This window comes from Gracilinanus agilis, chromosome 4, assembly GCF_016433145.1.
Source record: "Gracilinanus agilis isolate LMUSP501 chromosome 4, AgileGrace, whole genome shotgun sequence".
NCBI lineage: Eukaryota > Metazoa > Chordata > Mammalia > Didelphimorphia > Didelphidae > Gracilinanus > Gracilinanus agilis.
Window position 1 is genome coordinate 107354233 of NC_058133.1, and position 14800 is coordinate 107369032.

The following is a 14800-nucleotide window of genomic DNA, read 5'->3' on the forward strand; positions in this document are numbered from 1 at the left end:
CTGCTTGGCCTTTGTAGGGGTAAGCAATAACCACAAAGTTCTTAGATTAAGCTAAGAGGCTTATTGATAAATGGGGTATAGGTGAAAAGGTATTGGAAAGAGGGTTAGGTAAAACTAAAAACTAAGGACAGATGATTTCTCAGACTTAAAATGCTATAAGGTCTTTCCTGAATGCTCCTCTGCTGACCCAGGGCAGACAACCCTGGGTCAGAAAGATGTGATCTCTTTGGTAATAAATAAAATTATTCTTTGGCTAAAGGACAGTTTGATCTGCCAGATGGAATGTTAATATTGTCCTGCAGAATTGGTTTGACTCAATTCTAGCCTAAATCTATCAACATTCCCACTCCCACCTCCCTGGATCCCAAAGAGGTAAAAGGGCAAAGTGAGAAGTGAAGTAAGTTAGGGTCTGCCAGCTCTTTTTATACCCTGGCTTCCAACTACCAGGTGATACCAGCCACCTTGCTCATGCCAAGTTCCACATTCTAACTAGGGCAAACTGCCAACTTGCTCCATGCAAATATGGCAGTATAATTTTCCATATTGCAATATGCTCATTGTCTTTATGGAAATTTGCACCTTGCAACATTTCCGGATTCCTATCTAACTAATCTATGCTAAAATTCTATACTAACACTGAACTAAACTAAACTAATTGCCCTCATTCCCTTAAGTATTCCCAAAAACGAGAAAAAAAGTTCTAATTCCTATTCTTAAGCTACTTATATTCTGAGCTAAACTAACACAGGTTACAGGGAAAAATTAAAGGAAAGAAATAGGGTTCAAGTTTTACAAAAATTTGAACAGAAAGGAAAAAAAGGTTAAACACAAATCATCAACATAATATTTTTGAACCATGACTTCTAGCTAAAAAATACAAACATGCAGTAATAACCTCTAACTATGAAACTTCTATCTTCATGAACTAACAACAAAATGTAACATCTAAGGAAAAAATTCCTAACAACTTTCTAAAGAGCTAGATTAAATTTACTGTTAGTAATATTATGGTGTTAATACACTTATGCCTATGTTAGAAAGTATTAATAAGATAAGTAATCAATATAGGAACTAAACGCACTAGTTTAACTAAAGATTTAAACTATGTACAGTATTTAACAAAGAAATTTCTGTCCCTAATCTAGCTTATCAAAACTAACTATTCTCTCCCTATGTATTAGTACAGACTATTACTAAAGGTTAATGGACAAGCATTTACATATATATAATACTTTGAAAAATGTAAGGTGTTTGAGCTAGAATGTATCTGAACCAATGTAAGAAAAAAAACCCTAAGCAGGGGACAGACAACTCTTTTGCTCTTTTGTGTGTGAATTACTATTTATATATGTACGTGTAAAGTTTAAGGAATGTTCTATGTGTTGTATAATGACCTAATCACGTGATGAAGTGTTACATACTCACCCCCTTCAGAACTCTTCTGCTAAAACTATGTATTGTTGGATGTAATTCTAACATGTTTGAGTGCAATGAGAATTCTGTTGACCATTTGAGATGTACTCTTCAAACCTAAGGTTCCATTGCTGATCTGATGAACTCCTCTTCATAGCATTGCTGTTTAAGTCACACCAGTTGTATAATCAGGTCAAAGCTGTTGTGTAGCCCATGATGTTGATGTCCTTGCAACGATCTGCAAAGTCAAAGATGTCTCAGCTATGCTGTTTGATATCACCACATGAGCTTGTCATCTTCAACTGGAACTGTTGTGCAGTTTCGTTGACTTGTGTTGTGATAATTTTATGTGTCCATAAAACTTTTGATCATTTTTTCTTCTTTCTTCAAGTAATTAAACAAAGTCTATTAAGTCCATTATAATGATGTTATGACTTGATTATTCATCGATGCCACTTTCCATGTCTGGAAGTGATTGAACTTCTGATTTTAGATCTTCTGAAACTGCTTCTTCTTTTGCTTAGTGATGGTTTTGTATAAATGACTTTTCTAAATGATGGCAACTTGATGTTAAGCAATCTTCTTGGTGTTGTTGTAACATCATACTGTGTCCTGTTTTTTGTTCTATTCTGGGTTCATTTAAAGATTGCTGAATAGCAATCATTTGATTTATTAGCCGCTTTTTTGTGATGGTTTTATTTCTAGGCTGCTTTGTTGGTATTGACTGGTCTTTGTGCTGCATTGTAATTGGGTCTTGGTGTTGGGACATATCTTTAGCTGACTTGACATGCGTGACATGGAACCATGGATTCCCTCCCCTTAATTTTGATTTCTCTAGGGGTTGTTAGGATTATCTGGGAAGGTCCAAGCCATTTAGGTTCTAATGCAGACTTCCTGTTAAAGTTTCATATATATAAAATCTCCAGGTTGGAAGCTATGTAGATTAAAATCAAAAGGTACTCTTTATTGTATCAGAGCTAACCTGTGAAGCTGACCTAGGTGTTCTTTGAGCAACTTAACATACTCATGGAGTTTGCATTCCATACCAAGATGTGATAGGTTATGGATGCTCTGAGGTGATTTCCCATGCCAAGGGGGATATGCGTACAACATCTCAAAGGGGGACAAATGAATGCTGTTGGGATGGCATCTAAGATGGAATAATGCCATAGGTAATGCATCTGGCCATTTCAGATGTGATTCAGCACAAATTTTAGCCACTAGGGTCTTCAGAGATCCATTTAAACGTTCAAATTGACCACTCGACTGCAGTTGGTAAACAGAATGTAAATGTTGCTTTATCCCTAGGGATTCATATACACTGTTTAAAATGAGATGTGTAAAGTGTGAACCACTGTCAGACTCAATGTGTAGTGGAATGGAAAACCTTGGTATCAGTTCCCTTAGCAAGATCTTCACTACAAAAGCTGATGTATTGCATATGGCTAGAAAAGCTTCCAGCCACTTTGTTAATCTATCAATGATTATTAATGTATACCTGTAGCCCCGACACCTCGGCATCATTATATAATCAATTTGTATGGATTCGAAGGGTGTATAGGGCAATTGCTTGCCTTCTAAGCTATGCAATTTGGTATTAGCTTGGTTATACTGCATACAAATTCTACCCCTCTGGCAAACTCTCATTGTAACTTCAATTATTCCTTTTGCATTCCAATTCCTGAAGATGGAATTTGCCAGTCCCAGACTTCTATAATGTCCCTTTTGATGTAAAGCATTGCAAAAGGTATAGTATAGGGATTTAGGCAAAATGGGTTTTCCATTTGCTACCAACCAAACTCCATTAGCTAAGTATGCATCATGATGTTTTTTCCAATGCTTCACTTCCTTTGATGAGAAGGCATTTTTCAGATCAACTTCATCCACCAAAGACAAGTTCAGGACTGAAATTGGCCCATACCTTGCTCCGAATTTGGCTGTGATGTCAGCTCTTCTATTTCCTGATTCTATTGGCCCTTGAATTTTACTATGGCCTTTGCAATGAATTACAGAGACTTGGGATGGTAATTGGAGAGCCTGCAATAACTCACTTATTAAATTGCCATATGCTATCTGCTTGCTGTTGGAAGTTATAAAACCATGGTTTTTCCAGAGTTCCCCAGAATGATGTACTATTCCAAAAGCATATTTAGAGTATGTAAAGATTTTGACTCTCTTATTTTTGGCTAACTGGAGAGCATGAATCAAACCCAGTACCTCTGCTCCTTGAGTACTCATTGTATATGGAAGAGATGAGTACCAAAGGGTTTCAGTGGCTGAGACTACTGCTACACCAGTAAATTTCTGATTGTCTACCATGTACAATGACCCATCTGTGAAGAGTGTCAATTAGAGATTATCCATAGGTGTACTGGATAAGTCTTCCCTAGTCTTGTGCATGATGTCAAGTACATCTTCACATTTGTATAAACTTTCTCCTTCTAGAGGCAGATCAGGAATGAGAGTTGTAGGATTTAAACTTTTGCACAGTGAAATGTGATGTTCTCTTTAGCCAACAAGATTGCTTTGTATTGTGATAACCTTTGGGAGATGAAAGCTTGGAGAGTAGTATTCCCGAGTATAGATTCCACTTGATGTGGGGAAAATATTCTCAGCTCACCCCCTAATACCAAGGAAGCTGATTTTCGTACCATGATGGCTACAGCAGCAATAGCTCTTAAACAACTTGGCATTCCACAGACAACCAAATCTAGCTTTGAGCTATAATATGCAACAGGTCTGAAGGTATTCCCAAATGATTATGTAAGAACACTGGAAGCAATCTCTTTATTCTCATGAACATAAAGTAAGAATGGTATGTCATGATGAGGGATACCTAGGGCCAGAGCTGATAAAGTTAGCACCTTATGCTTTTCGATGGCATGGATATGCTCCCTGTTCAATTTCAATGGCTCTGGAACTTCCTTTCTGGTTAGCTCTATCAGAGGTTTAGTGATGAGAGCATAACCTGGAATCTAGTTCCTACAGAAGCTCGTTACTCCTATGATTGCCCTGGGCTGGCTCTTGATCTTTGGCAAGCTCAACTTCTGTATGTCCTGTGTTCTCTTTTGGGAAATACCCCTGGTACCTTTTTCTAAGATGAACCCCAAATACTCCACTCAACTATTTACCCACTGGAGTTTTGGTTTTGACACCTTATGACCTCGTTTGCCTAGTTCTTTGAGCAAGTGCATGCTGTCCTTTTGGCAAATGGAAGCTGATGGTGACATTAGCAGGGTGCCATCTACATAATGCACCATCTTGCTGTCTTGGAAAGTGATCAACTCAAGGTCTCTCTGCAAGATTTGGCAGAAGACAGATGCCAAATCTACATATCCCTGTGGAAGGCTGGTCCATAAAATGGATTTTCCTTACCATGAAAAGGTAAATAGCCGTTGGCTATCTCTGTGCAGGGGAACAGAAAAATAGGCTGAACAGAGATTGATGATGGTAAATCAAGCAGCTATGTTTGGTATTGCTGTTATGATCTTAGATGGACTAGGAACCACTGCATAGGTCTTCTTCACATGGTTATTAATGGCTCTTAGGTCTTGTGCCAATTGCCATTGAGTCTTCCCATCAGGAGTAAATTTTGCTTTCTTCACAGGCATAATAGGGCTGTTATACTGTGAGAAGCCATATCTTAAAATTCTTTGTTCTAAAAGACTCTCTATGATGGGTTTCACACCATCAATAGTATCCTTGCTCAATTTAAACTAAGGAATTCATGATGGTATTCCCTCTTTGACTTCTATCCTCACAGGATCTGCAGACAAAATTCTGTCAACGTCGTTTGAATTTTTAGCCCATACATAATCTGGAATGTCATCAGGAACCTGATAATCACTGTCATCTTGATGGTAAATTGGTTCCTCACTGCATGGGTCTAAAAACAAGATGGAATGAAGTTTCAGAGATCTCTTAGGTAAAGAGAGGTAGATCTGCCCATCTGGTTGGCATTGGATGGTAGCCACTAATTTACATAAAGATCCCTCCCAAAGAGATTGGAAGAACACAATGCCATTAACAGAAAAGTGTGATTGACTGTGAGAGGGCTGAGTTTTGCCATTTTGACTTTAAGCTTTGGGACTTGTTGTGCCAGCCTCAAAGCAACCCTCACCCTCAAACTTCCCTGATATTTGCACCCTTCCAGAGCCTTCTGAAGAACAGAAACTGTTGCCCCAGTGTCCAAAAGTGCATCATAGACCACCCCCAATTTCCATGCTAACTAGGGGTTCCATGTGGCTACTGGACTTAACTGGGACTATTGGTAATAGAGAATCCTCAGTAAATTATGTGCTCTTATTTTGTAACCAGTCATGCATATGGTCTTGCACAAGCACTCCATCAAGTCTTGTGTCACTATTGTCAGTCAAAACAGAAGCCTCTGTAGCAGCCCCAGAAGCTCTGTCACTGGGAGAGTTGAAATAGAATGGTGATTTAGAGAGTTACAGCCTCTCTCACTCATAGTAGGCCTGTGAGTAACCTTGGTTACTAAGCTGGCTTCAGTTGAGTTCACAGAATTCTCAGGTTGAAATGGGCTGAGGGATGAAAAGGTAGAGGTTTTACTTCTGTTTTCTCCCACTCTGGTGTTCTAAGCTTCACAGTCTTCAAGAGTAAGAGCTTTCCCATTATATGTATCAGTGTGTGTTTGAAAGATATTATGTATTCCCTTCAACACTTTTGGTGTATCTACTCCCAACTCAAAGATTGTTTGGAGTTCACTATCCAGCCCTGCAGTCTGTGTGGCTGAAGTTGGATCTTTGTTATCTTCACCCACTGAGCAGTTCTCAGTGATGTCAGTACTGAACTCATTAACTACTTGGGATGACAGATGATGAAGCTCGCTCACCCATGCTTCAAGTTTGAATTCATCAGCTAGGGGAATGAGAAAAGTAGCTATTGGTTTGTCTATGTTACTGCTCTCACCCAGTAACACAGTACTGTGCTCTGTAAAAGTCAAGCCTTCCTCAACATTCCGTTTTCCAGTCTCTCTAACCACATCTTGATTTTTCATGTCTACAGCAAGAGAATGGCTCAGCACTTTGAGACATAACTCCTTTAGGGTTACAAATGATATCCCTTTGTGAATACATTGTAAATCCCTACTGCTTTCTTCTTTATCCAAGCTATTTTGTTGGTTCAAACTTGGAATAAAGACAGGAGTTTGAGATGTTGATGACTTCAAACAGAATTGCAATGCTTCTGCAGGCAAGCCATTGCAAATGTTGTGTAGCCCTTTTGCTTCACATCCAATCCTATTGTGGTGGAATGTGTAAGCTGACCCCTTTTATAGTGATCCTCTTCTGTCTCATAAATCTCTTTGCATATTTGCATTATGTCTACCCATTCTTGGTCTTTTGCAACAGAAATGTCATTGTCTTCTGTGCAGCTTTCAAAAGACATATGTTCTCCCTGAAACATCCATTGATCCTACATCCAAGTCAGAAACATCATTTATGGTTGTGCCAGTCAACATTAATTAGGGCATGGATTCATAAGTTCTTAGGAATCTCTCCATCTGATCTAGGGATGGAGACTGACTGGACTTCTTGCAGTTATGGTCACAACATGGATCACTGTGCTTAGGACCCTCTGTTCTTCCAGACTTAGTTGGCCATCTGGAATTGTAAAATGTCTTTCTGGAATTGCCATCCCTCTGGTCAGAGCAATTGTTCTTACCCTTCCCGAAGTTAATTTGTTGTTTGTAATGGCATTTTGTACCAGATGACCCTGGGCCATACATAAATAGCACCATTGAGATGTAGTATTGGGCTTGATATTATTGGGCTGCCTAGACTGACTACACCCCCTGCTGGCCTGGAGAGCAAAGTTTTTTATCTCCTCAATCTCCTTATCCTTTTTTGCCTGTTTTAGCTGTTCCTTTAAGTCAGAGAATGTGATCTACTGTTTCAGGTGCCTGGATGTCTCTGAGCCCTGGGACCATCTCTGCTGATTCAATTAATTTGTCTAAGAAATTACTGGGGTGTTCGTCTTCCCCTTGCCTTAAGTTTTCAAACTTAGACCAGGAATTTGAACATTTTGCATGAAGACGCATTGCTTCAAGCAAATCCGTCCTGTATTGCAATAGGTATCTCATGTTGGCATGTGAAGCAAGTTCTAGATCCTGATGCATGGTTGGCCATGATATCCAATTTGGATTGGTCCATGTTTCATTTAGGAATTTTTCCTTTTCTGAGGGAGAAAAGAATTCCCCAAGCAAAACTTCTATGTCACCAAAACTGGGATTGAAAAGAATGAAGACTCTTTTCATTTCTTTTATCGACTTGAATGAACTGAGGTAGAATTTAGGGAAACGGCACCTGAGGACTTCTAGATCATTTGGGGCAAAGGCCTTGTATGATTTCATGTGTAGTATACCCCCTTCTAGCTGAAAAATTGTCCTATCTATAATAGGAAGCACAGAAATAGTGGTCTCAGCCTCTGTAGCCTTGTCCTCTGTTGACTTATAGACTGTACTTGTGCCTATACCCATATGCTTGGATTCGATGATCTCCAATTGGAGGATAGTATAACTGTCTAATTCTTTTCCTGCTCTAATTTGCTGAACCACTTGGACCAACAACTTAACCTGATCTATAACTTCCTGAGACAAAGTATCATTTGGATTGTCAGCAGCACTTGTTTGTCTGGTTTTTAACAGCAGCCAAATATGTCCACAAACTTTCTTGAATGCTTTTAAACATTGGAAGGCAGCAAATAAAATAGCAGCCATCATAGGTAGAAAACAAACTCTGCTAAGGTCACTGAAAACCAACAATAATAGTCAGAGATCTACAGCATCTTAAGAATAAACTGAGGAACCTTATGAAACCAAAAGTCAAAGGTTCTCTGAGTCACTGTCCATAGAAGCAGGGTAAAGCTACTGGTTATGAAAACCATTCTAGCTAAAGACATCTTCAAGTTGTTATTTGTAGGTTCTAGTTTATGACTGTGCTCGCCAAACTGTAATGAATAATCAGAAGATTGTAGGATTGATTCCTATCTGGCTCACCAACTGTAATGAATAGGGGCAGTAGCTAGTAATAGTAACAATAGGAGGAGCTAGCCATGAAGAGGATGGTATGGGCCAGTACCTGGGCTGGGTTGAGATACTGAAAGTAATGTATCAAGGATCCAGCACCCAGGCTAGCAGAGAGATAGAAGAAACTCTCTCTTGCTAGGCACCAAGCTCCTTTAAGATGAATATTCTACAGCACCTGTCATGATGAGGGAGTGACTTCCTACTAGTGTTTATAGAAGTTTGACAGGAAGAGAATATGGCACCTCCTGTCCATCAATAATGGAGTTTATCCCTGCTGTAGCTCTTCAGAATCTTCAGGTACCTGTCCCTGCTTGGCCTTTGTAGGGGTAAGCAATAACTACAAAGTTCTTAGATTAAGCTAAGGGTTTTTTTAATAAATGGGGTATAGGTGAAAGGGTATTGGAAAGAGGGTTAGGTAAAACTAAGAACTAAGGACAGATGATTTCTCAGACTTAAGATGCTGTAAGGTCTTTCCTGAATGCTCCTCTGCTGACCCAGGGCAGACAACCCTGGGTCAGAAAGATGTGATCTCTTTGGTAATAAATAAAATTATTCTTTGGCTAAAGGACGGTTTGATCTGCCAGATGGAATGTTAGTATTGTCCTGCAGAATTGGTTTGACTCAATTCTAGCCTAAATCTATCAACATTCCCACTCCCACCTCCCTGGATCCCAAAGAGGTAAAAGGGCAAAGTGAGAAGTGAAGTAAGTTAGGGTCTGCCAGCTCTTTTTATACCCTGGCTTCCAACTACCAGGTGATACCAGCCACCTTGCTCATGCCAAGTTCCACATTCTAACTAGGGCAAACTGCCAACTTGCTCCATGCAAATATGGCAGTATAATTTTCCATATGATAGGATGGAATGAAGTGTCATCTGGGTCCCCTTTCTCAGTGTTAGTCTCAGGTTCAGTTTACACAGAATAGAAAGAAACCTCAGAGATCATTGAGTATAACCTATAATCTAAACAGGGAGCTCCTCTGCCTCTTCAGAGGCAGCAGGTGAATAGACAATTGGACCTGGACTCAGGAAGACTCATCTTCCTGAGTGTGGCCTCAGATAATTACTAGCTCTGTGATCCCAAACAAGTGACTTCACCCTGTTGGCCTCTGTTTCCTCATCTGTAAAATGGACTGGAGAAGGCAATGGCAAAAACCACTCCAGTAGCTATCTTATGAAAACCCCACATGGAGTCATGAAGATTTGGACAGGATGATGACTAAACAACTGCCTCTATAGCAATGGTGTCAAACAGAAAAATCACAAATACATTATCTATGTTGTATTGCATTTTTACCTATTTTGTTAAATGTTTGTTTTCAATATTGGCCAGTTTTGATCTCCAGCATGGCCATCAGGTGGTCACCAAATGATTATTTGCTTTGATAGGTAATAGGGGATTCATTTTCAGTTCAGGCAGCCCAAAGTGGAATGGTACTTTGGGCAGCCCTCATTTTTAGGACATTTTTCATCCATTGAGCTGAAATCTGGACTGACTACTTCCATGCATTGCTCTGTTAACAATGGCCCTCTGGGGACAAGTACAAAAAATTGTTATTTCTCTCCTATTTGATAATCTTTCAAATAAATATGTGATTATTTATATTGTGTATATTTTTTATTGCAAATTCCCCCTATTTCAATAACTGGATATTATAGAGGCAGATTTGACTGTATTTCAGGGAGAATTTTCTAACAGTTGAACTTTTGGTTGTGGTTCATTTGCATTCAACTCTTCATGACCTGGATTGGGGTTTTCTTGGCAAGTACTGGGGTAGTTTGACATCTCCTTCTCCAGTAAATTAGACAAACAGAAGTTAAGTGACTTGTCCCAGGTCATACAGCTATTAAGTGTCTGAGGCTGAATTTGGACTCAAATCTTTCTGATTCCTGCACTCTATACATTGAGCTACCTCAATGGTGTCAATAGTCAAATTCTGTGGCAATAAATGAAAATGTCTACCTTGTGTAATGTGGTGAGCTCCCTATCAGTGGAAGTATTCTAGCAGAAGCTGGATGGATACCTGTAAATAATGCTGTGCAGGGAATATCGGAACAGGGTAGAATGAAGACTTCTGAGGGTCCTTCCAACTCTGAAATCTATGATACCCTCTGAGTAATTATTGCATTTGCAGGGAGTGGGGTGGACAGAAATGGGACAACCACCTTTGAGATAATCACCTCTGAAACAGTCCCCTGTGGTCCTTCATTCTCTGGAAAGGGAACTTCAAGATTCTAGTTTTTATTCATCCCTTTTTGGCAATTCCCCACCCTCTTCTTCTTCCCAGAGTTTGGCTTGCTCACCTCTTTCCCATGTTCCTCTACTCCAATTATCTTCATCAGTGTTCCTATGGACTCAAGTGGGCCTGTGATGAAAGATGTTCCTGTGTCCACAATTGCAGTGCAACCGGCCTTGCAGGACAACACCTGAGATGTGACAGTCACCCTGAATGAGAAGGTCAGAGACAGAAAGAGGGTTCATAGGCCAGCAAGGTCAGCGACTTGCCCCACCCCCAGAGACTTAGAGCCTCAGATTAGGATCTTGGGGACAAAGCAAAGAATAGATACAATACCTAATTCAGGAAGTCGCTATTTGGATACAGGAGGGGGTAGATGTGATGCTCCAAATACATGGAAAGAGTATTTTAGAGAATGTGTTATATACGTGGAAAATAGGTTAGCAGGGGGCCAGTTAGATAGTTCAGTGGTTTAAGAATAATACCAAGAGGAGGTTCCAGGTTAAGATGGCGGCAGAGTAAGAAGCAGCTCTTAACCTCTCCTGACCAAAACACACAAAACTCCTCAAGGGGACATAAAAACAAGTCCAGACGAATGGAGGAACCCCACAACAGGGCACAGCATGGAAGGTACGTGGAATCAAGGCATTTCCATGCTATAAAGGGGTGAAACAGCTCTCACTAAATCTCAGGTTGAGCAACCACCCCACCCGCACCCCCTCAACACACAACACCTATAGCGCCGAAGCAAGCTAAAAAGAAATAGAGCAAGTTTGGGGCACCCATCGAGTCATTGGCAGCTCCGGGGCCTGTTCCTGAGAGCAGCAAGATTTAGGACCCCAAAAAACCAAGCAAACAGAGGAGGAGAACAAACAAGCATCCGGACCCTCCTCAAATAAGAAAAACTCCTCACAAGCTATGGAAGAGTTCAAAACTGAGATTTTGAGGAAAATGGAAGAGATCTGGCAAGAAAATAACTGTTTAAAAGGTAGAATCTTGCAATTGGAAAGTGAGGCTCAGAAACCAAATGAACTGATAAGCAAATTGAACACCAGAAATGACCAGATTGAAAAGGAATACCAGAAGATTATGGCCGAAAACCAGAAGATTATAGCCGAAAACCAGAAGATTACAGCCGAAAATCAAAAGATCATAGCCGAAAACCGAAAGATTATAGCCAAAAATCAATCCCTAAAGGCTAGAATTGAGCAAATAGAAGCTAATGATCTTTCAAGACAACAAGAACAAATAAAACAAAGTCAAAAGACTAAAAAAATAGAAGGAAACATGAAATATCTCAATGAGAGAGTGACAGACCAAGAAAACTGGTCTAGAAAAGACAATTTGAGAATAATTGGTCTTCCAGAAAAACCAGAAATTAATAGAAACCTGGACCCCATACTAACAGAAATAATTCAGCAAAATTGCCCTGAAGTCCTACAACAAGAGGGCAATATAAATATTGAAAGGATTCATAGAACATCTGCGACATTTGATCAAGAAAAGAAAACACCCAGAAATATAATTGCAAAATTCAAGAGTTTCCAAGCAAAAGAAAAAATCTTACAAGAAGCCAGAAAGAAACAATTCAAATATCAAGGAGCACCAATCAGGATCACACAGGATCTGGCAGCCTCCACGCTAAAAGATCGCAAGGCTTGGAATACGATATTCAGAAAGGCAAGAGAGCTGGGCCTGCAACCACAGATCAACTACCCATCAAAATTGGCTATATATTTCCAGGGGAAAGTATGGGCATTCAACAAAATTGAAGAATTCCAGGTATTTGCACAAAAAAGACCAGGGCTAAATGGAAAGTTTGATATCCAACCACAAAAATCGAGAGAAACATGAAAAGGTAAATAAGATACAGAGGGGAAAGAAAGAAAACTTATAATTTTTAAATTTGCCTTTTTAAGGGCCTCAGTGAGATCTAATTATCTGTATTCCTATGTAGAGAAATGTTATGTATAATTCTCTGTAGTGAACTCTATTCACTATTATAGTAATCAGAAGAATAATTCACAGGGTGAAGGTGGAACACTAAATAATCTAAGATGACATGGGGGATAGGAAAGAGGGGGTCAATAGCAGGGGACACCAAGAGAAACTTGAGTGAATAAGAAAATAGGATATTCTATTACACACAAAGAGGGCATGGGAGGGAGAGGGGACAAATACTATTATAAGAAGGAGAGGAAGAGGGAATTAAGAGGTAATAATCAAACCTTACTCTCAGTGTAATCAACCCAGAGAGGGAAGAGTAGCTATACTATCCATTGGGACATAAAACTCTTATCTAACCCTTCTGAGAAAGTTAGAAGGGATAAACCAAGGGGAGCAGGGGAGTGGGGAGGTCAAAAAAAGGGAGGGGAGAAGAGGGAGGGAATTCATAAGGACTTTAAAAACAAAAAGAGGGGGAAAAATAAGGGAGGGGGTAGAAAGGGAAGTTAATCAAGGGAGGGGATAAGGGATAGCGCCTCAATAGCAAACCACTGATTTAAAAGGAAAAAGTATAACGAAAAAGGGGGTAGGAAGAGGGGAGGATTCAAAAATGTCAGCAAATGCACAACTGATGATTATAACTGAATGTGAATGGGATGAACTCGCTCATAAAACGGAAGCAAATAGCAGAGTGGATTAGAAACCAAAATCCCACCATATGTAGTCTACAAGAAACACATATGAGGCGGGTGGACATACACAAGTTTAAGGTTCAGGGTTTGAGCAAAATCTTTTGGGCTTCAAATGAGAAAAAGAAGGCAGGAGTGGCTATTATGATTTCCGACAAAGCCAAAGTAAAAATAGATATGATTAAAAAAGACAGGGAAGGTCATTACATCCTGATTAAAGGCAGTATAAACAATGAGGAAATAACACTGCTCAATATGTATGCACCAAGTGGCATAGCAACCAGATTCATAAAGGATAAACTGGCAGAGCTCAAGAAGGAAATAAATAGTAAAACCATACTAGTGGGAGATCTAAATATTCCTCTGTCAGATCTAGATAAATCAAACTAAAAAATAAATAAAAAAGAGGTAAGAGAGGTGAATGAAGTCCTAGAAAAATTAGATTTAATTGATATGTGGAGAAAAATAAATAGGGACAAAAAGGAATACACCTTCTTTTCAGCTGCACATGGCACATTCACAAAGATTGACCATGTTATAGGGCATAGAATCATTGCAAACAAATGCAAAAGAGCAGAAATAATAAATGTAACCTCAGATCATAATGCAATAAAAATAATAATTAGTAAGGGCACCTGGACAGGAAAATCAAAAACTAATTGGAAATTAAATAATATGATTCTTCAAAACGAATTTGTCAAAGAAGGAATCATAGAAACCAATCAACAATTTCATTGAAGAAAATGACAGTGATGAGACATCCTACCAAACTATGTGGGATGCAGCCAAGGCAGTACTCAGGGGGAAATTCATATCCTTGAGTGCATATATTAACAAATCAAGGAGGGCAGAGATCAATGAATTGGGCATGCAACTCAAAAAATTAGAAAGCGAGCAAATTAAAAATCCCCAGATGAAAACTAAATTAGAAATACTAAAAACCAAGGGAGAAATTAATAAAATCAAAAGTAAAAGAACTATTGAATTAATAAATAAGACTAGAAGCTGGTACTTTGAAAAAAACAGATAAAATAGACAAAGTACTGGTCAATCTAATAAAAAAAAGGAAAGAAGAAAACCAAATTGATAGTATCAAAGATGAAAAGGGAGACCTCACCTCTAATGAAGGGGAAATTAAGGCAATCATTAAAAACTATTTTGCCCAATTATATGGCAATAAATATAACAATTTAGGAGATATGGACGAATATTTGCAAAAATATAAACTGCCTAGATTAACAGCAGAAGAAATAGAATACCTAAATAATCCCATATCAGAAAAAGAAATTGAACAAGCCATCAAAGAATTCCCTAAGAAAAAATCACCAGGGCCTGATGGATTCACAGGTGAATTCTATCAGACATTCAAAGAGCAACTAATCCCAATACTATACAAATTATTTGATATGATAAGCAAAGAAGGAGTCCTACCAAATTCCTTTTATGACACAAATATGGTACTGATTCCAAAGCC

General features: G+C 39.1%; 1 protein-coding gene across 1 annotated transcript in view; it reads right to left on the reverse strand.

Annotated features, from left to right (window-relative positions):
• LOC123247900 (renin-like) overlaps positions 1–14800 on the reverse strand; it is a 54438-nt gene that overhangs the window by 18434 nt on the left and 21204 nt on the right. The window contains exon 8 of the mRNA XM_044676971.1: positions 10761–10902. Within this exon, the coding sequence (XP_044532906.1) occupies positions 10761–10902 (142 nt within the window). The remainder of the gene's footprint in view (positions 1–10760; positions 10903–14800) is intronic.